This window comes from Typopeltis vanoorti, chromosome 14, assembly GCF_054136105.1.
Source record: "Typopeltis vanoorti isolate ZY-2024b chromosome 14, IOZ_Tvanoo_1.0, whole genome shotgun sequence".
NCBI classification, from domain to species: domain Eukaryota; kingdom Metazoa; phylum Arthropoda; class Arachnida; order Uropygi; family Thelyphonidae; genus Typopeltis; species Typopeltis vanoorti.
Window position 1 is genome coordinate 101,983,875 of NC_143562.1, and position 26,688 is coordinate 102,010,562.

General features: G+C 35.0%; 1 protein-coding gene across 3 annotated transcripts in view; it reads right to left on the reverse strand.

Moving 5' to 3' along the window:
• LOC150099806 (secretory carrier-associated membrane protein 1-like) overlaps positions 1-26,688 on the reverse strand; it is a 244,097-nt gene that overhangs the window by 38,581 nt on the left and 178,828 nt on the right. For 2 of the 3 annotated variants that reach the window (XM_090403729.1, XM_090403728.1), the window contains exons 7-8: positions 11,191-11,292; positions 3,962-4,103 (exon numbers count right to left, since the gene is read on the reverse strand). In XM_090403729.1, the coding sequence (XP_090259855.1) occupies positions 3,962-4,103; positions 11,191-11,292 (244 nt within the window). The remainder of the gene's footprint in view (positions 1-3,961; positions 4,104-11,190; positions 11,293-26,688) is intronic. The other variant, XM_090403730.1, reaches the window with a different exon arrangement.

Below are 26,688 nucleotides of genomic sequence, written 5' to 3' on the forward strand. Positions count from 1 at the left end.
CAGATAGATCCCCTTATTAGGAAGATCGAGAACGTCCCACTCTGATATTACACCTCCAGAAAAGTTTAATGTTTTGAGGGGAGTAACCATGATTATTGGCCTTCCCCTGATAGATGTTGCATAAAGGAATTCTTTGCTGTTGTCACTTCAATAAGAATATCTCTTCAATGGAGTATCTTCACAGATATTGGAAATCCTGTCAACCATTCCAAACTTACCTGGTGAAGACGGGTGACATTTTCCTAAGTGGACATTATCCTATTGATTGGTATTAAGAAAAGTGGTATCATTGTTGTTGCTTCTGATATTTTTTTTTTCGGTTTACTGTTGATATTTCAATGGTTTCTGAACATGGTTGGGGATTGCTGAGGGCTCCTGATGAGTTAGAGGATAAAAAATTATTCACTCTCAGGAGAAAGTTAGTTCAGATCGAGAACCACACATGGGTACCCATTCTCCAGCAAGTAATGACTGTGCTAGGGAGTGCAACGCCAGGGCTATACATAGTCCACATTCCCAGACTATGGGGGAAGGAGACTTACTGCACCACCATTCACTCTTGCAGCCAAGCCTACTAGCCGAATGATCCCAGAGAGTGGTATCAGTGATAATAGCTGTCATCAGTCATAGGAAAATGAACTGATATTTGTGTTACTTTTCAGCTGAACTATAAAGAATCTTGTATCGAGAGTCTTGGCAATTACCCTTAAGTGGGGTACTGTATTAAGTCACTACCGTTATTACAAAGAATCATTAACAGCAAAATTTGACTTGCTGTACCTGGGATTCTAAGAGAGAGTAGCACTAATTCACCAATTATATTCTGTCAAGGTATTTACCAGGATACACACTGCCAAAGTTTTCGCTCAACAACCTTCTTCATCCAGCAATTTCATTCTTACACAATCATTTCACCTATTACTGACAACATACTGAAAGAACTGTTTAGCCTGAAGAACCTGTTTCCTTCCTAATGTATTGATACCTTTATAGCATGAACTTGATACTTTTCGTGTAATTTCTTTTCACCTTTCAATCATCCATTCCCATGACCAGTTCTACCACTGCAATTTCTGTTTTGACTTCCCTTAGTCCTTCATCAACAAAAATTTATTACCAAAGTCCTATACTCTATACTCAGGCAATATCATAGATTTCTCAATATCTATGATATTGCCTTAATCCTGCCAATTACCTGCTCATTCCCAAAGTCTTTTCTTCTTGAGACCTCCACAATCCCCTGCTCATCCCTGTAAATACAATGACATTTACAATGTAAATGTTGTTGTATTTACATTTACATTACATTAAGTTGTATTGCTGCTGTTAGTTTTAAATGAATATAAATTTAAAGCAAATGCCATCCAAAACATTCAATTTAAACAATGAACATACTAAAAAAAAATGAGCATAAAAAAGTGTCATAGTTCCTTAAAACATTCCTCTTTAAAACTTTTTATTTGAAGAATTGAAATCACTTACTGAAAACAATTATTTTAACATTCAATATAAATGCTAAAAATTTAACATTCAATAAAATGCTAAAACAATTAACTGTAAATATTTTTCATAATTTTTGGAAGCAAATTTTGAATATTTTAAAACATAGCACAATTTAATTCAACTGACAACATCCAAAATTTTATACTGATATAGTTTCGAATACCAGGAATATTGAATATTTCAAATAATGGCATTTATCAGGAAAAAAAAAAGTGGGGAAGGAGATTGCCATTTTTTAACAGTAATAAATATGGACCAAAAAACTAATTATCACTGTACCTAGGATGACCAACTACAGAACTAAGCCAAAAGACCATCAGCAGTCTGGGTAGTCAGTTAAGAAATCAGATATTATATAGCTTATCATAACATACATGACAGAATAATACAAATATGAAATTTTATTCTACCTTTATTATCAAAATGTAACCTGCTCATCCCTGTAAATACAATGACATTTACAATGTAAATGTTGTTGTATTTACCTTTACATTACATTAAGTTGTATTGCTGCTGTTAGTTTTAAATGAATATAAATGAATACAGGTATCCCTCGATTGACACGTTTAATTAATCCCTTGATGTTACCGCGTATATCAAAATCGCGTTAATCAAATCTAATAATCAATGGTAAAAAGTACAATTCATCCCTGATTGATGACTGTATTAATAATTCGTTTTATATGGTACTCTTTTAGGAAAGATAAAAAATGAATGCAAAGTATATGTTTAATAAATACTTGTACCTATATTAGTTAATGCAATTTTTTTTAATCAAAATAAGTTATAAAGAGTCGTTTGAACAGTTTAGTTTTTTCCCTTATTGGCATAAATTCTACAATAACAAGCAAAATGACTCTCCAGACCTTGATAAACAAGCATTCTTCGATTAACATCTGGATCCATATCCATTACTTGCTGCTTAAGCGATTCTAAACTGCAAAATATTCTATCCAGTTTTTTGACTGTTATTTCCTTTGGAGCCTCATCTTCACATTCCATTTGTTTGTTGTCTCCATATGTACGTTGTTCAATTTCAAGAAGATCGTTGTCACTGAAATCTTTTGAATTTGAATCCAATAATTCTTTAACATCTTCTGCATCAACACCATCAAAACCGAGGTCTTCACCAATTGCAACGATTTCTTTCACCACGTTGTCACAGGATTTTGAAAACAACCTAAGTCATTAGCGCATTCTGGCAGAAGGTTTTTCCAAACAGCTTTCATGCAACTAGAAGACACTTGATCCCACGAGTCACGAATGTTCTCAATTGCATGTTTAATGTTAAATTTTTTCCAAAATTCATGGAGCGTAACTGCATTTTCACCCATTGTTGTTTCAACTGCCTTTGAGAATGTCTTTTTAAGAAAATAGGCTTTGAAAGTTGCAATGACTCCCATGTCCATAGGTTGTAACAATGATGCTATATTTGGTGGGAAAAATAAAACTTTCACATTCTCGCACAGATCATTAAGAGCATTTGGATGACCACGAGGCTAGCAGCCTCGTAGCGTGAGCATGATTTCACATGGTAAATTTGAAGACGCATTAATCAAAACTCTTGCCGTGTATATCAAGGGATTCCAGCAATTAATTTCGCTGCGATAATCAAATCAATCTGCATTAAGCAAAACCACGTTAAGCAAGGGATACCTGTATAAATGAACAAGAGGCCATTGCTGGAAACTGTATAGGGAGAGTGTGAGCAAAGGAGTGAAAAGCAGGTTCTTTGCATGGAGGGTGGTTGGTGAGTCGAATGCATTGCCTGAGTGTGTTGTGAATGTGGACACATTAAATCAGTTTAAGACAAGGTTGGATAAGCATTGTATGCAATAGTGAGTACCTCCCATGATGAGTCTCTTACTCCATGGAGGTCAGGTGTTGATAATAATAATAATAAATTTAAAGCAAAATGCCAACCAAAACATTCAATTTAAACAATCAACAAACTAAAAAAAATGAGCATAAAAAAGTGTTAATAGTTCCTCTTAAAATTTTGAAATATCACGTTCCTCTTTAAAACTTTTTATTTGAAGAACTGAAATCACTTACTGAAAACAAATATTTTAACATTCAATATAAAATGCTAAAACAAATTAACTGTAAATATTTTTCACAATTCGTGGAAGCAAATTTTGAATATTTTAAAACATAGCACAATTTAATTCAACTGACAACATCCAAAATCTTATACTGATATAGTTTTGAATACCAGGAATATTGAATATTTCAAATAATGGCATTTATCAGGAAAAAGAAAAGTGAGGAAGGAGATTGCCATTTTTTAACAGTAATAAATATGGACCAAAAAACTAATTGTCACTGTACCTAGGATGACCAACTACAGAACTAAGCCAAAAGACCATCAGCAGTCTGGAGTAGTCAATTAAGAAATCAGATATTATATAGTTTATCATAACATGACAGAATAATAAAATATGAAATTTTATTCTACCTTTATTATCAAAATGTAACCTGCTACACCTTTAACAACCCATAAGAGCCCTATTACGATCAGAATTACTCCAACAATGAAGTAGGAGGAGTGGTGATCCTTCTCTGCTTTACCTATTGTTGTGAAGGCTTGAATCAACCCACTGTGAAAAATGCAAGTTTTATAGTTTTATATGCCAGAGGACACACAATGTACAAAAAATGTATATTTCTAATGCATTTTGGTTATTAATAATGTGTTAATATATTAGCAATATTTGAATAGGATGCAAAAAATAAATAAATATAAAAACAATGCACTTATGTACTTTAAAAGCTGGTTAAAAAAAAAAAAAAAGTGAATCATTAAGTTCTGATACATAATCATTTGCGCAAATCCTCAATAATATTAAGCATATATTTACATTTTAGCAATCAAACAATAAAATATAAATACTCCAAACTTTCAAGAAATTACTGGCAAAAAATTTTGTAAAAAGTAACTGTTTAATTATGAGTTATCCACAAATAAGAATCATCAGCACAAACATTACAAGCGATTACATAAATATAAAGCCATTTTAGTCTCCCTTGGCAGCAACAGTTTGTTCAAGAGCTAATGCTTAAAATCATCATTGTAACACAGTAAAAAAGGAAAATCACAATCAGAATATCTTGGTTAATTTCTAACACTTGCACCTTTATTATGAAATTTTATCATGCATATACTAGCAGCATCTAGCAAATGCTCCACTAAATTACTGTCAAAAAACATTATTTTCTTTTTTTATGTGGTTCCACACATAAAAGATTGTACAAGTCTATAGTACATTTGTACTGTGGATAAGTTAAGGGTTTTTTCTATTTTTATTAATTTTATAATAAATATAATATTTGATATAATATCTGAATATAATAAATTTTTAATTTATTTTTTGTATAGTCCAGAAACCCAACTCTATAGACGAAAAACATGGAACTTTTTCAAACCACTTCTGGCCTCCACTAAATGAGATAACAAGACCATGCCATGACTCTAATCAATGATTCTATAGGCTAGGGGATGCGAGAGATGATGTGGAAGATATGCTTTAGCAGATTAGTACAAGTAGTTGGAAGTTGAGTAATTATTATGGGGACTAATGAAAATTAATCCTGACAAACACTATTAGGCCTGAATCCAGCTTGTTTTTCCATCAAGCTTCTCTTCCACATTTTTTCTTAGCCGTTTCTCAAATAAAAAAATAAATCTTACAAGGAACACTCAGTAAGGAAATACCTCTGTAATTCTCACATTCAGTTTTATTTCCCTTTTTATATATGGGCACTATGAGAGCTCTACTCCAATCATCTAGAATTCGTCCCTCTGTCCAGGCCTTCTGAACTATACAGTGCAGCCACTGTAAGACTTTTATAACTCCATACTTGAGCATTTCTGCTCAAATATCATCTACTCCAGCTGCCTTTCCACATTTCAGGCTTTTGATAGATTTTTCTACTTCAAGTATGGATATGTATTCCTGTATAGTCTGTTGAGTAATTTTTTACCTGTGCTGTCACTGATTTTTTCATTTAGCAATTTTTCAAAGTAAATACTCCATTCAACAAGGATATCTTTTTCTCCAGTCTTCATGTCACCTTTATCATCTCAATTCCTTTTACAGCACTCTTTCCTCCATTTATGAGCTTTTTCAACAACCTCCAAAATAGCTTGCACCTTCCTGAAATTTATTTCTATGTTCTTATCAAAGTCTTCCCATGACGTGGTTAGCTAGTTTGACACAGTGTCTAGCTTTCTTACATTTGTCTCTGGGGTACTTAAGGGTAAAAGCAATATAACTGAGAGGATACCTCCACATAGCCTTTAAAGGAATGCAGAGAACCAACCAGGGCTTTTGACCTAATGCCCAATCCCCACCTTTTTGTGGTGCAACCTGTTAGGTATCTACGTGGATACTGAACAAACGAGGATGGGTTGTTAGTTTGGAATTTAGCCAACCAAATTGTATTCTTATTGGCTTAAACCAAAATATAAAATGATGGTACAACATGACAGAATTTCATGATGTCTGGGGTGTCAGCAGGTTAAACAAGAGACCCCCCCCCTGTCGTTTTTGCCAGGGAACCAGAGAAAACAGTGAAACGTCAGCTACTGGAACAAATCCTAAAACACACTCCAATTCAACATTACCAGAGTTCAAGATCAGCACTACCAACATAAGACGCCTGAATGGCAAAGAAATGGAGCTATCTGAGGAATTATATAAATACTAGATCGACATAATAAGGGTGACTGAAACAAAAAAGACAAAAATTGGCGAAATCTTTCTCAGCAATAAATACGAAATGTCATCTTTATCTACTACTTTACAATCAAGGAAAAGTAGTAGTAGCAGTAGCCATAGTATTCAACACTAAATATGAGGCTAATCTTCTTGAATGGCACGAAGTCTCAAATATCAAAATGGGGAACTGGACAATGAGATTTATTTGCATAGTCCCACAGAAGGTTCTACTAAGGTAGAAGTGGAGGAACTGTTTGAGGCTTTAGAGAAAGTAACTGACACAACGAAAAAGGAAAAGTTGGTCCTTGTTGGGGATCTACATAGCACAGAAGGAAATGATTGTCAGGCATGCAAAAATATTTTGAGAAAATTTGAAGAAAAGAGCAAAGCTAATAATAATGACAAATATCTGTTGGATTTCTGCTCAAGACATGGACTGGTTTTTACTAACAACAATGTTCCAACATAAAAATGTGCACAAATTCAAATGGACAGAAGAGGCAAGGAATAAGAAAAGTTTCATTGACTGTTATTGTTGATAGTGATGTTTTCTCCCTGGTGCAGGACACCAGAGATTTCAAATTGGAAGTGAATACCATTTAGTCTTGAGCAGGATAAAATTGAATTTCATATTGAAAAGAAAAACATATAAGAAAATATTAAAGTGAATAAAAGTTGACCAGCTTTAAGATATTAACTGTAGACTAAAATACATAAACATTATTCAAGAAAAAATGAAAGAGTATGAGAACAAACCTTGGAAATTCAGTGGCATATCCTGAAGAAAACACTGATTGATTCAGCAAGAGAGGCATGTGGTGAGGTTGTCTGTAAGGATAGAAAAATCACAACTCCATGGTGGACATAGGAAGTTAAAGAGGCTGTGAAGGAAAAGAAGAAAGCACATTGAAAGTTCTTGGCAAATAAGTCAGCTTGTTTTCTTAGAGAATACAGAGACAAATGTAAGAAAGCCAAACACTATGTAAAACTAGCTAAACAAAGTCATGGGAAGACTTTGGTAAGATTTTCTTATAAGAAGAACATATAAGAAAATAAATATCAAGAAGGTGGTAAGATATTCTGCAGATTATTGAAGAAGCTTAGAAATGGAGAAAAGAGTACTGTAAAAGGAATTAGAGACGATAAAAGTAACATGAAAACTGGAGAAAAATATATCCTTGAAGTACGAAGTAATTACTTCTAAAAATTGCTAAATGAAACAAGGAGTGATGACAGCACAGTGATAAATACTCAAAAAGGATGCAGTCAGAAATACATATCCCTACTTGAAGTAGAAAAAGCCATCAAAAGCCTGAAATGTAGAAAGGCAGCAGAAGTAGATGATATTTGACCAGAAACTCAAGTATGGAAGTATAAAAGTCTTACAGTGGCTGCACTGTATAGTTGAAGGCCTGGACAGAGGGGCGAATTCCAAATGATTGGCATACAGTTTTCATAGTACCCAAATATAAAAAAGGAAAATAAAACTGAATGTGAGAATTACAGAGGTATTTCCTTACTGAGTGTTCCTGGTAAGATTTACACAAGAATACTTGAGAAACAGTTAAGAATTGTGGAAGAAAAGCTTGGTGAAGAACAAGCTGGATTATTTGCTGACTTATTTGCTAGAAACTTTGATATGCTTTCTTCTTTTCCTTCACTGCCTCTTTAACTTCCTGTGTCTACCATGGAGTTCTGATTTTTCTATCCTTGCAGACAACCTCACTACATGCCTCTCTGGCTGAATGTCAATGTTCTCTTCAGGATTTGCCACTGAATCTCCAAGGTTTGTTCTCAACCTTTTTCACATTTTCTTCAATAATATTTGTGTATTTTAGTTCACATCTGAAAACTGCTCAACTTTTATTCCCTTTAAAACTTTCTTACATGTTCTTCTTTTCAACATGAAATTCAATTTTATCCTGCTCAAGACTAAATGGTGATCACTTCCAATTTCAAATCCTCTGTATACTCTAGTGTCCTGCACCAGTGAGAAAACATCACTATTAACAATAGCATAATCAATGAGACTTTTCTTATTCCTTGCTCCTTTTCTCCATGTGAATTTGTGTACATTTTTATGTTAGAACATTGTGTTAGTAATAACCAGTCCATGTCCTGAGCAGAAATTCAATAGGTATTTGCCATTATTATTAGCTTTGCTCTTTTCTCCAAATTCTCCAAATTGTCAGATTTACAAAATATTTTTGTATATCTGACATTCATTTCTTATTCTACTATTTAGATCCCCTAGAAGGAGACCAACTTTTCCTTTTTCATTGTGTCAGTTGCTTTCTCTAAGGCAGGGGTTCCCAACCCTATGCCCGCGGGCATCATGGCGCCCATCAACCAATTATGTGTGCCTGCCACTGTTCAACCGTGTGCCGAATAGTTTGAAATAAACACGCAACAATTCATGGCATGCTATATGACGCATGCGTTAATGCCACATGACGAGTATTAAATGCATACAATGTAAAGTAGACGCGCATTCGGAGTTGTTCATTCCAGTTTAAGAACAGGAATATCATCATATTCTCCTAATTATGAAGCACTGGCCAATGAAATGCAATGCCAAAGATCACACTAACTTACATATGTATATTTAAATTTTTATATAATGTAAACTTTTAAGTAATAAAACATTTGATTATAATGTAAACTTTGTATGTATTCGTTCAACAAACAAATTCAAAAAAATTTGCTTGAAAAAATAGATGGTGCACGTCGCCCTACCGGTATTTTAGAATGTGCTCTAGGAAACAAAAAGGTTCTGAACCCCTGCTCTAAGGCCTCAAAAAATTCCTTCACTTCTACCTTAGGAGAACTTTCTGTAATCACAAATAAATAATAAGAAATAACAAATCAAAAATAATGCTGGATCTAATATCCATTTTGCCTATGCAATTAGATTGTATATTTAGATTTCAGTGCTAGGCCAACCACAGATATATAGTGTTTTCTCTTAATGCATATATATTCTGTTTCATAACAGAAAAAAAGTTGAATTTCCTTGGAAAACATTCCAAGATTTTTACTCATTACTGCAATAAATACACTTTTTTTTTAGAGACAAAAAAACTGAAAAACTCAGCTCTTGAAAACATAGTACTTCTTAAACTTGTAAATTTCATTTTTAATTATTTCTCTGAAACTGGCTTACTAACCCTGGTAAAATCTGCAACTAAGACCTATTATCACAGTGAATGATTAACGCACTGCAAATGTTTGGCAATATATTAATGATCATATTTGTGGAAAGGTTTATAATATTTTGCAATCACAAAGGGAAGCTACAATAAAATTAAGGAAAATTCATATTCACTAAAATCTCTGGTCATTATCTTTGTTAAAAGTGAATAAAAATTTTGAATGTCTCTATAGGGTGAAGACGGATTGGAACAAATATTTTTTAACAATGCAGTACCTTCAGAATTCACCAGGTTTCCATAGAGCTTCCTCAAATTAATGTACAGGATTAGCCTAAAAGAAATAGACAGTTTAAACGCTTTATAAATTGAAATTTGTTTGTTACATCAGAAAGCATTTAGTACTGTTTTATAGAAAAAGTCCTCAAGTTTATGACCTCCGCTTTTCGTTTGTCTTCGTGACTTCAGCAGCACATGAGCGCCCTTGACGTAAGTCAAGCAGTATGGCTGCTAGCCAGGTGGAGAAGGCTTTCTGCGTGATTGGATTTGCAAAAACAAATTCTGTTACTGTCGTGCAGCATTGTTTTAGAACATGGTATGGTAAACAACCACCCACAAGGCAGTTTCCTTAAATTTCTTGCTCCAATCTATGATTGGAGCAAGAAATTTAAGGAAACTGGTTGTCTGTGCAAGGGGAAAAGTCCTGAGAGACCACCTATATTCGAGAAAACAGTGACTCATGTTCGTGAGACTTACACGTGCAGCCAGAAGAAGTCGACAACATGTGCCAGTTTACAACTTCAAGTTCCACAAAAGACTGTGTGGAATATCTTGCGTAAACATTTACGAATGTTCCCTTACCGGTTGCAATTACTGCAGAACCTCAATGAAAACGACAAAATCCTCCGTCACTCATTCTGTATGGACGGAGGATTTAGTGGTACATTCTGTACCACTAATGTGGAAAGTTGATTTGTCACCAAAAATTAGCCGGTCAAAGAAATCATCTTTCCACATTAGTGGTACAGTGAACAAACACAATGTTCGTATATGGGGAGCTGAAAACCCAAGAGCTGTAGTGGAGCATGTGAAGGATTCACCCAAAGTGAACGATTTTTGCACTGTATCCCGTAAAAAGGCATATGGACGATTCTTTTTCCAGGAAAAAACAGTGCATGGAATGACTTACCTAGATATGTCACGTGAGTGGCTGATGCCTCAACTACAAGACAATGACAATTTCATATTTGTCCAAGATGGCGCTCTGCCGCACTGGCACCTTGAAGTTAGAAATCACCTGGATGAAAATTTGCCTCGGCATTGGATTGGACGTTCAACCGCCCAGAACATGGCTCTTACATGTTGCCACCAAGAAGTCCAGATTTAACACCCTGTGACTACTTCTTATGGGAGTACATAAAGGACAGAGTTTTTGTTCCTCCCCTTCCTACAAGTGTGGACGATCTTAAAACAACACATCACAGTAGCTGCTGCAACTGTTGACATGGACATGCTGAGAACTGTTTGGGAAGAACTGGACTATCGCATTGATATTTGTTGTGTTACAAAAGGGTCACACATAGAACACTTGTAACTTACCCATGTAAACTTCAGGATGTACTCTTCAAAACCATGTAAGTATTTCAGCCATGCTATTAAAACTCTTGTTTCTGTAAAACTTTGAAAGTGTCTATTTCCTTTAGGTTAACCCTGTATATAATAAACTTCAGCATACATTCAGCCACATTATATATGACCTGTAAACTGAAACATTTAAAACACTTTATTCACAGTTAAGTTATAACTTTTTGACTTACCATGAGCCAAGATGTGGAACACCAACAGCATAGACTAGAGCCAAGCCACATTGGATAAAGAATACAAAAAAAAACACCATGAAGTTAAAAGAGCTATTGTTCCTGAAAGATAATAAAAAAAAGAGTTAATATACTGTAACTATAAAATTTAAATAATATTCCTTAATTCTGCTATAAAAAAATCAAAAAGAGTTTACAACTTTAGTAACTGGATGGGCAGCAGCATGAGAAATTTTATCTTTATTGTGTTATGAATTGTGTAATTTTTAGAATGAGTGTTGCTGTGCGAGATTTGGGTTTGGAACACAGTATGTATGTTAAATTTCTTGGGTAGTATTATTTTAAATTCATTGTTTCTTGTTACTGCTCTGAAACAAAATGACAGCAAAAGAAAAATCATTGCATAGGTTGGCACTAAAGACAAAATGAATGCAGTGGATTTTTTGAGAGTGATATGTTGCCATGAGTGTAATATGTACATGCAGGAAGATGTGGATGCTTATGTTGGAAAGGCTAAATAAGAGAAAGGAACAAGTGTGGGTATACAGGAAGTATGATATGCTGATGGACCATTAAGCTTGTTTGAATCAGAGTAAGGAATATAGCATCGTAAGTGAAAGTGGCTGTTGATGAAAGTTGTACAAATATTAAAGCGTGTGCAACTGATGGCAAAGGAAACAATGTAACTGACCATAAGAAAGTGTGTGGAAATGACAGTGAAAAACAGAGAGCAAGTCATGGTAAGATGACAAGCAGGGCTGAGTATATCATCCAGGTGGATGATATACTCTTGCAAAGTGTTCAATTGATAATTCTACTATTTTGCCTGATTCAGTTACCTCCCTGCCATGAACACTCTTCCTTTTACCTGCAACATTCTGGGAGGAAAAAAAATGCTTTGGGATTATATCTGGCCTGTGCTGCTAATTTTCTTTCATATCTCGCTTTTACCTTTCTTACCACACTGGTTACCTTTTTCTGACCTGTGCTTTGTATTGGCCAGAAATTTTTTTTTGTAGCTCCAGCTTAATGATGGTATTCACCCATTTAACTCCAACTTGATATATTCTCCTGACTCCAGGTATGCAGTCTGCTATTACAAACAAACACTCCCTTACCACTTCCCATGCACTATCAACATCCAACCCTTGCGTTTTCACATGCCATGGCACTGATCCAAGCAATCTCCTAAGTATGTCATACTTACCAGCCTTGTAATTCCACATATACGTCCTCTTTAAGTGAAAATTCCCACCGAGACTCACACCTACTGAGTATGGGCATGGCAACCCCGAGGAGCTTGATGACGTACCATACCATATTTCAAATAACAGAAACCTAGCGGTTACCTGCAGGTTGGTCCCTACTCTTCTTTCCAACTCATTTTTCTTCCATCTTCATTTTTTCCTCCAAAGCTATTTGAGTAATCGAGGGCTAGGAGAGAATCTTTCCTATATCGCTGAATTTATTACACTAAACAGTGGGAGTCTACCTTCTCTTTCAGGGTACTTGTCCCATCTTAATTGTGGACAACACTGTAACAACACAGTATTAGCCCCAGTGGTGAATTATGGTAAGTCAGAGATATATATAAAAAAAAATGTGCCATCTGATCTGACTAGTCCTCAACACTATCCAAGAATCTGTCAGCCTGGAAGTGAGAAATTGATTACTGCAAAAACCAAAGAAATCAGAAATAAAAGAAATAACAAAGTATTAAGTGAGATCGATAGGAGGGTGGTTGACAGAGAGAGAGATATCAGAGAGTATCTTACTCAGGAGAGTCCAAAAGAAGGCCCTGTGACTAGTGGCATGTGGCAGGGTTCTGTTCTTGAACAGCTAATGTTTTTAATTTGTTCATTAATGATACAGGAAAGGATCTGAGAGGAACTACTCAGTTTGCCAATGATGCAAAGTTGAGCAGAGCAATAATTAATACAGATGTCGCCAAAATTTTGCAGGATGATTTGGATAGATTGGCAGACTGGGCAAAGGAGAATGGATGTCAGTTTAATGTGGCAAAGTGTAAGGTTATGCATTTTGGGTGAAACGATTAACAGCTATATACCACATTGGTGGAACTGTACTCCAGGAAATTGATTAAGCCAGAGACTTGGGAGTGTTAGTGGATAGGCATATAGCAAAAGTGGTTAAAGCAGTTCATCAAATCACTTGGTTACTGAAGAATACTTTGATGAGCAGAGACAAGCAAGTTATTGTTCCTCTTTATCGAGCCTTGATAAGACCCCATCTTGGCTACTGCACGCAGATCTGGACACCAGGGTTTCTTCGTGATAGGGAGGAATTGGAGAAGATCCAGAGGTGAGTGACAAAGATGGCAGCAAGCCTATGGAATGAACCTTATGAGAACAGGTTGAAGATTTGTGGGTTACAGAAACTGGTTGATAGGTGGAAAAGGGGTAATATGATTGAGACATACAAATTACTGAGAGGGTTTTTACAAGATTAATTCAGAGGAAATTTTTCAGAGCAGGTGAGGTGGTGGGAGAAGTAGGGCCATCCATGGAAACTGAGTAAGACTGTAGTTAGCAAGGTTGTTAGAACTAGGTTTTTTGCTTGGAGAGTGGTGAATGAGTGGAAGAGGTTGCCAGAGTCTGTTGTGGGTGCCATGACTGTGAATGAATTCAAAGCAAAGTATGATAGATACTGTGCAAATGTTGGATAGTTCTTGACATAATGTTGAGGGTGTACCTCGATGAGTCTAAGGACTCCTTAGAGTTGCCCATAATAATAATAATACCACTTTTTGATATGTCAGTGAGCACTCCTCTTATCCATGCTAATATTTTATAATCCAAACTGAAATTCTCCAATTTATGCAACAGTTTTCCGTGCTGTATTCTGTCAAAAGCCTTAGCAAAATTCAAAAGTATCATAGTGTATCCATTCCCCTTATCTCACTCAATGGTAACATTATTACAGAATGTGAGCAAGTTGTAAAACATCACATTTCTTTAGTAAACCCATGTTGTTCATTGCAAAGTAGAGATTCTCTGTGAACCAATTTTTGAATGTGAGCCCTAACCAGCTTTTACAAAATCTTCATCACCACTCCTGAGATAGTGATTGTTGATAGTTGGATACATTGGTCTTTACACCACCCTTATGCAATGGGATTACCATACATTCTTTCCACTACTGCAGAATCTTCTCTGTTCTGAAACTCAAATTATATAGCCTGGTCAAAGGAATAGCCAGTTCAGCTTAACACTCTTTTAGCACTCGTGCTGATATCCCATCAGTCCCTATTGATGAATTCTTATTCAGTTTGTGCAACAGCTCTAATATCTCCTCCTCCTCATACACCTGAGTTTTTCTATTCAGCGAAGGGTGGCAGTAAACTAAATGTTGCATACACCAGATTGATAGCTTTTAGCAAAATGGGCACCCATTAGTTGAACAATGCAATCACAAACACTTCTGAATCTGTCACCATCTGCATTCAGTAGTTATTCTTTCTTTGGGGTTATCTTCAGGTTGCAGAACCAGTTTTTTTTTTTTTTTTCATATTCAGACTTAGCTTTCTGTACAACCATTGCACCTCTTCCGGCTTGCTACTTATAATTTTCATAATGAACATCATTCTTATGCACACAGTATTCCTTCCACATCATCCTTTTCTTAGGAATCTCTTGCTTGATAAGATTACACATCCATTTGACTCATACCCTACTTATTCTTCAAACTCTCAGGACACATTCTGATATTGCATCATTTAATTATTTTTTAAATGTTTCCAATGCACTGTCCATACATTCTTCCCATCCAGCAACTGATATCATTCCTCTGAACTCAATATACTCCTCGGTTGATCATAATTTCCTGCTTTGGAGTTCAGCATGTAACCTTTTCTGAATGAAACATTCATAACCTTAGTCACTTCCAAAGTGAGTACAGCATGATTACTGTCATCAGCCGGCAGCAAAATAGTCACGTCTTTAACTGAAACATCCTCTGACATTTCAGTCATCTGACAATCGAATCTAACACTCTTTGAACTTGAGTTCCTTCTGTTACATGCTGCGTGAGGAAGTTTTCTTGCATTAGTTCAATAAATTTAGTTTCATTCTTCTCATGAGATTTTACTGCTACCCAATCAATGTTTAGATAATTAGTCTCCATCATGATTGCTCTTTTTGCACCCACTATCTTTAATTGGTGATGCATTTCTATATCACTTACACCCAATCCACCAGGTCTGTAACAATGCCCCACTACGTGTTTGATCTTGTTAGATTCTTTGTTTAGAATTTGCAGAAGTACATCTGTTTTTTTTTCTGTGAAGACAAATGTGTGAAGCCATAATCACAGTCAGACATTTGGTTTAGAAATTGTTTACATAATTGGCAAATGTAATTCATTAGGAGTAATGAGACCAGAAAGAGATCATCAGGGTTAACACAAAAACAATGGGTTGAAGGAGAGAGAGAAAATGGAGTTAAGACGATTTAAGACAGTTGCCAGAAATGAAATGAAAGAACACTTAAAGGAAATTTTCATTAAAGACCTACCTCATCTCATCTTCCCTTTCATCTTAGGCTCAATGGCCTATCATAGCAAGTAACTTGACTGATATTATATCTTATGACTGTAAATTGTCTGCGTTCTTCTTGCCAGTTTGCTTGTTTTGTGATGACAAACCTGATTTCCAGTATCAAAAACCTTGTCACTTTCATATGAGACCAGTGAACTCCTTCAAATGAAAAGTCCTGATAAAGGTGCTTCTCATCTTAGATGGAACTCAACCTAGGCCTTTTCAACCAATATGCTTCATCTATATTGACTGAGATACAGAAGCTCTTTAAAAGAACTTCCTTCTGTACTGTATTCAGTGGGATTAAGAAAACCTTTCCTTTTTAAAATCCTAATTATTTTAATCTATTGGTATTTAACCACAGATTTTAATGGTGAAATTTTTTTTGGCACACATTCACTAATTGGTATTACACTGGTATTACAGAAGTTTATTATTCAAAGAATCTGCAATGAAATTAGTAATTTCTAGTGGATTAGCAATTGTCTAGAACGTTTTTTTTTTTCCCAACAGGATGACATAAGTGATAGATATACAGTCGAGTCTCTTTTTATGGGGTAGATACGTTCCACAGAAAACTGCATATAAAAAATCGTAAAAAAAAAGGCCTAACTTACGTTGAAAAATTAGGGATGCATTCCATAATTTTCTAAAACCGCATAAAACCGAAGTAATGAATTAAAATAAACCTAAATTCGCATCAAAAAGTTTATGAAAATTCAGGAAAATAAGAATGCCTAAGTTTTTTTTTTTTTTTCTGTGAAGACAAATGTGTGAAGCCATAATCACAGTCAGACATTTGGTTTAGATATTGTTTACATTTCTAAACCAATTTTTTTTTTTTTTTTTTAGATTTTGTCATCAGAATTATCACTGCTATTAGACAGTATTTGGCAACTGGTGCAATTTGTGAACTGGTGCAAAATTACTTTCATCACCAGAAGAGATAATCAGCGCATCAGATCTGTATGGTAAAGGCAATGGTTCTTCACAAACAGAATTAGCTTCACCCTCGTTCTGCACTGATTTTTTTCTTCTGACAATGTAATTAGTGATTAAACTTTGCAATGATGATTTTACTAATTTTTTATACAGCTCGCGATATTCAGACATACAGTTTTTCAGATTGCATTGGAATTTTAAATGCACATTCAGAATTTGTGTCAGTAACAAGAAAATGATTTTCCAATTTATTGCACAGTTTAAGACATTCTCGAATTATATTTTCAGTGAGGACAGATTTTTCTTCCGCTTCACTATCGTTTGACTGGATCTTTGACAATATCTAAAGTTAATTGATATCGAATATCATCGTCACTTAAGGCATTATCCACAAGCAATTCATCTACATCGTTTTGCTAAATGTATCAAAGCCTTCTCCACCAATTTCATGTCCTAAAGTAATGATTTCAGCTGATAATGCAGATGTTTGCATGGTGCACTGTTTGCAGCACATCCAGGCCAAGCTGCTTTCCAGCAGGCATTTAAAGTTTGTGGTCTTATTTCAGCGATAGCAGATGCAACATGATTTAAGCAGTCCAAAATAGAAAAATTTTTCCAAACTTCAGTTACTGTTAATGATTCATTTTCTACTTTATCCAATATAAATTGAAAAGTGTGCATAACGTAATATTTTTTAAAAGTAGCAATTATGCCTTGATCTAATAGCTGAATAATGCTTGTTGTAAAAAACACTACCTACACGTTTGGATTGATTACCCCAGGGTTTCCCAAACTGTGTTCCGCGGAAGGTGAGTAAGTGTTCTGCAAGAAGTTCTCCTGGAATTTGTCATTTTAGTTTTCTAAGCATTTTTCATGAATAAATATGTTATAGTGGAAATATTCTGAGGAGAATAACATTCGTGAATATGTCAAAAAGCTCAGACCCATAACGTCTAAATAACATCTGTGTAGCAAATGTTAATGACCAAGCAGTGTATTTTTAAACATGGAAATATTCATGAAAATTCGTTAATTTTCACACATTGAAACCTTTCAACATTCAGGAAAGGGGATACCGCTGTTTATGACCTTACATACAAAGATTATTTAATAGTATAATTTTCGCCTGTGTGTCACAGGCATCTTCAGTACATTTTAAGCCCAAATTAAACAATAACTGACAATTCCAAAATGCACCACCTAAGTAGCTGGTGTAAGATAACTAAAAAGGACAATACATTTCCTAACAAATAAAGTACTATCTCCCATAAAGGGGATAGACATAAGCCGTCGGATCTGTTTAAGTTAGGAGAATGAAGTAAAGTTTCACGTTTCTTTATAAAGGTGTTCCATGAGGAACCGACTTTTGTGAAGGACTCTTGTCATTCTCCAATGAACTCTATGTCTAGTGAAGATGGCATGTTCTGCAAGTCCAGACTTTTCGGGTTTAAAGTATTCAATATAAGATTGGTATTCTTCTAGCCGAATAGAGGCAGATCTTCCTGTTTGTCCAAAATAAGTTAATCCACAAGAGCACGGAATCTGGTAGACACCTGGATAATTAAGATCTGGAAGCTTGTCCTTAGGAGAAGTGAGAAAGGTGGAGATTTTTCTAAATGGTCGAAAGGCAACAAAAATATTCAGTGGTTTTAAAACTTTTGCTATATGTTTACTAATGCTTTGTACATAAGGGATAGGAATGCACTTTATTTCTTCTGTATTTGAAGAGGAAGACATATTAAAACTACTCAAAGCTCTTTTAATGAAGCAATTCTTATAACCATTAGATAGAAAGGTTACGTAGGTGGCGCTTTTTGGAATTGTCAGTTATTGTTTAATTTGAGCTTAAAATGTATTGAAGATGCCTGTGACACACAGGCAAAAATTATACTATTAAATAATCTTTGTACGTTATTAATTTTGTATCTATATGTCTACTCACGGTATACCTCTTTTAAAACTTATTGTTTATGACCTGTCATAAAAATTATCTGCAAGCCGATTACAACCATGTGTGGCATATCCTCTGTTCTCAAAACTGAACGAAATAACATCTGTGTTGCAAATGTTAGTAATCAATCAGCAAGGAAGTATAAAGAAAATTTTTCCACTGAAATTGAAGATCAAGGTAGTCTGTATATGGTTCTCAGATCTAGTAATACTGAATACTTTCTTCACAAGTTCGTATTGCAGGATGAAAGTGTTTGTTTCGAAACCGTAGTGCCGTGATTTTTTAAAAGTAATAGATCTACAGATTTAAATTTTAATATGAATAAGAGACAAGGGACTTTGTTTAATTTTGGTGTTAAGAAATCGCTTATTGAAGGTGTTTGTGATGCAACAGATAGTGATTCATCCACCTCTAGCCTACAAAGCAATTTCCAAGATGTACAAAAGGAGGGGAAAACTATCAGCACACAGGAGAAAAGGCTGCATTCACTCGTAAGTACTTATAATAATATCATAAATTTTTGGTGATCAGAATGGGATGTCAGTGAAAATCAGCACAAATTAATTTAATGATGCCTATGTTTAATTGATGTTTAATTAATTATTAATTAATGCATTACAAAATAACCAAGGTGTTCCATGAAAATTTCAGGATTTGTGAAGTGTTCTGTTGTAGGACAAGTTTGGGAAACACTGGCTTACCCTATTATCGAAATGGATTCTCCTTCTATTGACATGCACAGAAGTGTTGAAAGGTCTCGTATCTGTGTGCGTACTATACATAAGTTTTGAAGTTATGCGGTGCATAACTTCAAAACTTGTGGATTTGAAGTTATACACCGCATAATTTCAAATCCACATAAAAAGAGACCCGAGTGTATATTCTAATTTTGCTGTGAGGAGGAAACAAGCAATTTCTTTCTCTATTTTAGATAATTGTATGAGGAAAGAAGGGAGAATATTAGCTTGATAGAATATTAAACTGCATTTGCATAGATATCAGTCTTCAGAAGCAATTTCATTAGATATTTTAAACTTAATATGATTAGCTTCATGACTAGATTATTCTATGAGATGTTTATCCAGTATTATATTTGAAGTCATTTAAGTAAACAACTGAATTCAGAGATTAAGGAATTCAAGACTTGAATATTATTTCAAGTCAAGTTTAATATGTGTTGCTCATGCATGAATGGAAAATATTATATGTGATTATAATGTTTCTCTACTTGAAGGTATGAGCAATTCTCTCTCTATTTCTTACTTCTTAGTGTGAAAGTATATGTCTGATTTAGGAAAACATTCTTTTTTGGTACATAGGTAAACAACTAAAAGTCTAATGGTAGGATTATACATTGGCTATTCATAGCTATTCTTTAAGGAAATTACAATGTAGACCATCAATATTAACTAAAATAAATTTAATTAATACTTCCAATATTTTAGCAAATCCAATTTGCCATCATCAGGGAACAAAACGTGTTATGTGCATATAGGTTATATACTAAGTAATGAAGCTGAAGCATGTGAACTGGTTGTGGGCATGAAGTTCTAAATAGTGCCCCCTTGGCTGTTAGGCTGAAGTACAGAGGATGAGAGCTTCCCAAATTTAGGGCAGTTTCATACAACCATATTTGTTGAAGCTAGGGTTATGAAGAAGCAGATGTAAGGAAAAGTCTTTCATATTTGTATTTGCTGCAATGGAGTAAAGTGGCTTTCTTCCAGTGTATTCTATGGCAGGTGTCCAAAGCATGGTCAGCAAGTCCTGAGTGCCTGTAGTGATGGAAAATTATATCCTTATGTTCAGAATTGTGAACATAAGGATATAATCCTTATGTTCAGCAATTCTGTTGTTGGCTTCCTGCCTGTGATCAGAGCAGGATAGTTTACAACTACAAGGGGCCTGATAAACACCTGACAGGTTCAGGGACTATGGTTGGTCTTTGGTGGAATGGATAAGGGATGATAATTATGTATGTGAATTAGTTAAACATTTAGCCAAAGTGCTCTGACAATGTACTGGCAGCACTCCTTTCCACATAAAAAAATCAGCAACCCACTTTAAAGCCAGTATAGAAACCTCACACTCCAACATACTGACATTATAGTCAGTTTTGATGTCTACTCTCTATTCACCAATGTCCCACTTAAAGACACTTTAGACTTGATTCAAACTAAATTTCTTCCTGATATTTCAGCAATCTAAGTCCACTGTGAACTTTAACTTTTGTTTAGCAAGGAAAATTCTACAAACAAATAGAGGAGATGTACTCTGCTTTCTCCCTCTTTGGCTAATTTTTTCATGGAAACATGAGAAGAGAAAACTCTAAACTCTGCTCTGCATAGATCCACTGTTTAGCTATGCTTTGATGACGCATTCTCCATTTGGTCTCATGGCCTGGATGCTATCAACATATTTTTTAATATATCTACACAATCAACATCCCAGGATCCAGTTTTCACTAGAAAATGAAAATGACAACAGTCCATCCTTCCTAGACACTTTAGTTACATGCCAGCTTGATGCATTCTTCACTTGCATTCTCTGTTTACAGAATACCCACACACATCAGTAAATACAAACATAAAATATAAAAAATTGCAAACAGTCACATCACCACTCTCAACAGTTTAGAATTGTTAAAACTAATATAACAGGGCTAAATTAATTACTTCAAATAACAGTGTTCTATCCACTGAACTTGACCACCTTCACAAAACCATTTTAGACAATGGCTGCAATTCCTACCATATCCAAAAAATATGAAAACGCCAAACCCATCCCACACCTCTCCAGAACAGAGAGCACACTAAAGCTATCACTATTCCATATATATCCACGGCACATCCAAAAAACTAACAAAAATCTTTAAAAAAAAAAATATATCCTTTCAACCACTTACAGACCATATAAATAATTATCACCTGTTATCTGTTCCATCAAAGACCAGCCACAATCCTTAGACCTGTCAGGTATCAGGTCTCTTGTAGTTGTAAACTATCCTATTATAGTCAAACATGCAGGACAGCCAACATCAGAATTACTGAACATAAGGACTATATCCGTTTCCATCACTACAGGCACTCAGGACTTGCTGAGAGTGCTTTGGACACCCACCATAGAATAAATATGCTGGAAAAAAGCCACTTTGTTCTGTCATGGCAAATATACAACTTTTCCTTGAATTTTCCTGCTTCTTCCTAAAGAACCTACCCTATATTTCAATAAATTTGGTTGCATGGAACTGCCTCAAATTTGGGAAGCTCTCATCCTCCATACTTCAGCTCAACAGGCAAGGATGCCCAATTTAGTCTACTAGGGGGATACTATTTAGGACTTCAGGCCTACTCTCAGTTGCCATGCTTCATCTTCAGGTGTTTATGGTCTCTGGTAGTTGTAAACCATCCTATTATAGCCAAACATGCAGGACAGCCAACATCAGAATTACTGAACAATAAGGACTATATCCGTTAAGATGGAAATTTAACTTTACAAAAATTAATTAAATTTATTTTAGTTAATATTAGTCTATGCCATAATTAACTAAAAAAGTATAGGTACAAAACTAAAAGGTGTTATATTAGATTATTGGCTGTTAAAGAGAAGTTAAATCAGCAATAATTTACATTTTAAGTGAGAATGAATAAGTAAATAAGTTTGCAAAAAAATTTTATACTGTGCAAATTGTTCTTGATTTCTTTGCATGTAAATAATTCATATATTTCTAAAATCAGTCGAGTCCAGAGTTTCTGAATAAAAGGCTATTGAATCTTTCTGTATTTCTGAAACTAGATACAAATCTGTGCATTAGTGTTATGTAAAAAGAAAAAATTCTATAGAACTTGCCTTAGTATCCCATAATATGAAGTCATTAGCCTCTATATACGAGTTGCACACACAAACTTTGTTTGCTTGCACTTAGATATAGGATTAAATCAAGAATATAATTTCTTGGCTAAGTGGAAAAACTTTCAACATGGTGATAATGTGGACCAATGGATCTGAACTCTTCCAGCAAGACAATGTACCACATCCCAAGGCTTACATTGTGAGAGCATGATTCGAAGAGCATATCCAAGTATTCATGCAAAGGAAGCCCGACATGTTACTAGGAAGGTGGTCATAATGTTTTAGCTCATGAGTGTATATTATGATGTCTGGGAAGACAGCGGAACTAGAAATCTGATTTTGAACTGTCTGTATAGATAGGTTTAAAATCAGTATTCTACTCTCAGTTAGAAAGAAGAGGTGGAAGATGTTTCTCAACTGCAAAGACAAAGCAACATGAAATAACGCAGCCATGTCAAACTGGTAGTGTGTTTAGTGATACATGCAATATTGTCTACAGAAAATATCAAGAACTTGTATTAATTCTTTTATGCACAATCCAAAAGCGCAGTCTTATGTTATCCGTGTTTTCTTAACATGAACAAAAAATACTTGTCCATGTATGATGGCCCAGCAGGTAATTTATTTTAATTGAATGTTACAAAAGCAACTAATTACTGTAATCAAAATACAAAGATCATTCATTTGTCTCAATGTACATGTAGAAATAGTGATGTCCAGAATGTTCCAGCTGATGTTCTGACTGCTTGATAGTGGAGAGTCCAACCACTGAATTGTACAATCTGGCACAAGTATCGAGTCAAGTCTCCATCAATAAATGCTGACAGATATGGAGCAAAGAACACTGGTCTATAGTTCAGGAGCTGGAAGACAGGATGCACTGCTCTTCAGTACTTATCTTGTGATATATATGGGATAGGAATTATATTTATTGAAAATAAATCCAAAGATCTTTGTTATAACTGGGATTAATGTTTGTCCTAATCTTATTAGTGGGAGTGTATGGAGAGGTAGCACCTTAGTATCGATGTCAGCCGCTGATCTCAGGGTCAGGATGTTGGGCTCTGGTCCTCACATACACTCAACTCTCACTTATGACTCCAAGAAGTTGGTAGTGCACACCAGCAGCCACACCCCAGTAAACCGCCTCGGTTGATGGACTAAACTAAGTGAGGGTATCAGCAATATAGAATGCTGTAAATAGTGAATGTCAACCTTTATGTGCACGAAGTCTGGAATGGCCAAGATGGCAGAAGAATCAACACTGACTGACCAATGGCATGACAGCAAGATGTGCGGCACATCGAGGGCACACTCCTGATCTAAGGGACTTGTAGCCAGCTGTCATGGAAGAGATTGGAGCCTCACCACGTATTTATCCACTGTCAACCATGAAATACACCATGTCACAATATGAAGTTAGAGATGGGGTTGAGATCCCTGCAACCATCAGCTCTTATAGCTACAAGAAAGAAGAGCTTGAAACCGGGAATTGTAAGAGAAGAACTACTAAGGTAGTGTGAAGATAATATCCCAAACCCTCCAGGGAGGATATTCTCAGTTGTCCCTTGTCTGAAAACCAGGAGCAATCTCTTGAAAATAGTAACATGGAACGTCAGAACAATCTACGAGGCAGGCAAATTAGATAACCTACTCCAAGAATTAGAAGTGATGAAGGCCAATATTGCAGGTATCAGTGAAGTGGGGTGAACAGATACAGGCATAATAAGAAGAAAAAATCACACTATAAGCTACTCTGGCAGTGACTTACACCTTAATGGAGTAGCACTTGTCCTAAGTAATAGAATTGCAAAATCTCTACAGGGATATTGACCCATAAATGACCAAATCATAACAGCCAAAATAACTGCACAACCATTCAACCTGTATATTATCCAAGCATATGTGCCAACCCAAGACCACCCAGATGAACAATTGGAACAATTTTATGAAGACATCCAAACTGCAATCTCCAGTGCTAAGTCAGTGACAGGCGATCTAAAGGCAAAATTGGACTCAGAAAAAATCTCATTTTGCATGGGAAACCAAGGACTTGGAATCAGAAATGAAAAAGATGAAAGATTAATTCAATTCTGTGAAACCAATGACCTAATAATTGCCAACACACCGTTTAAACATCCTCCCAGAAGACTATATACCTGGAAAAGCCCTGGGGACATCTAGAGAAACCAAATTGACTATATAATAATAAGCAAAAGATTCTGAAATGCAATAACACAAACAAAAACATATCCTGGGGCAAACATAGGATTGGACCACAACCCACTGATTGCAAAAATCAAAATAAAACTTAAGATACCAAATCAACCATTCATAAGAGAAACTTATAATTCAGACTCACTTAACAACCAAAAAGTTAAAGACTGCTTTATAAAAGAATTCACAAAATCCCTTAACAAGTCTGACACCACAACTCACACAGAAAATAGAACACCAATTGATGAAATTAACATGAACTGGCAAACATTCAAGAAGAGCATCAATGAAGCAGCCAAAAAATACACTCCCATAATTAAAAAGGAAAAGGAATAAACCCTGGATGAATGAAAAAATACTAATGTTGATGGAACAAAGAAAAAAATTAAAGAACAAACCTGAATATAAAAGCATGAATAAAGAAATGAAAAAAGAATGCAGGAGAGCCAAAGAGGAATGGATTAAGAATAAATGTATAGATATAGAAAACCTTGATAGAAAAAAGAGAAATGTATGAAAAAATCAGAGAAATGACAAGTAGGACAAATACAGCAAATCATGCAAGTATCATTAGAGACTCAAGAGACCATATTCTAATGGATAAAAAAGAAATCATGGAAAGACGGATTGAATAGACAAGGAAATTATACGAAAAAGAAATGATATTCCTGAACAGACTGATTTAGAAGGGCCATCCATTTTACTCTGTGAAATTGAAATTGCAGGAATAGATAACGATTTTAAGAGGAACCTGTGGCATAGTAAATTAAATAATAAAGAAACGCATAAAAAGCACAGCGATATCTTTAATTAGTAAAGGGACATATATTTCATACTAAAATTAATAGTACATTTTTCAGTGTCTGTTACAGTAATAGGAACGGAATAAAAGCAAAACATTCGGTGGATCAATTATTAAAATACAATTATTTTAATAATTGATTTCTATTATTTTCTACTGCGTGCTAGAAAATAATAGAAAATAACAAATTTAATCTATTAAGATAAACGGTTTTTTACATAAGATAAAAGTTTCCCAGATCTTTGATAAAGAAAGACAGTCATTTCTATTTAAATTCGGTCGGTGTAAGATAGTTTCACAACTTTCTTTGAATAAGCGTTCATATTTGAATTTGCATCTATGGAGGAGAAAAGCTTTATCCCTCTGGACACTATGAGTAGAGTCAATACTGTGCTGTGCCAGACCAGACTTCAGAGATTTGTTATAATCAATATAATATTGAAGTTATTTTATTCTTTTTTTCTAAAGAACAGCCAGTTTGTCCAAAATAAGAGACATCGCATTTGCAAGATATTTGATAAACGCTAGCCAAAGATAGAGAAGACAGTTTATCCTTTGTAGAAGGTAATAAAGAAGAAATTTTGTTGATAGGAATATATGTTGGAATCAATTGATACTTTTTCAGAATTCAACCTATAGGTTCTGAAATTCCTGGAATGTATGGAATAGGAACTCTGTAGACTGTTGAAGAAACTGTAGGTATTGGAACATAAGAGTCAAGTGTCTGTTGAATTTGATTGGAGTTGTAATCATTTGATTTCATTAACTTTTTAATGATGGAAAGTTCTTGTTGTGAGATTAGTGGGGAAGAGCAAACTTTATGTGCTCTATGAATTAGAGATTTAAGAATGCCAAATTTTTGAGACATGCAGTGCGCAGACTTTTTGTGAATGTATCTGCCAGTAAATGTGGGTTTTCAAAAGATGCTTGTAGATAAGGTACCAGAAGACGCTCTAGTAAGGAGGATTCACCAATATCCCATTAACCGACACAGTCAATTCTTTATATCAAGATTACCCTCCAGATATCGCAAGGATATTCAAATATGTCATCCACTCAGTTTATTTCAGTTGGAAAAACAAAATCTACAAACAAATTGAGGTACTGCCATGGGTAGCCCTCTGTCTCCACCTTTGGCAAACTACTATTTGAAACAATTCGAAGATACTGTTCTCATCCATT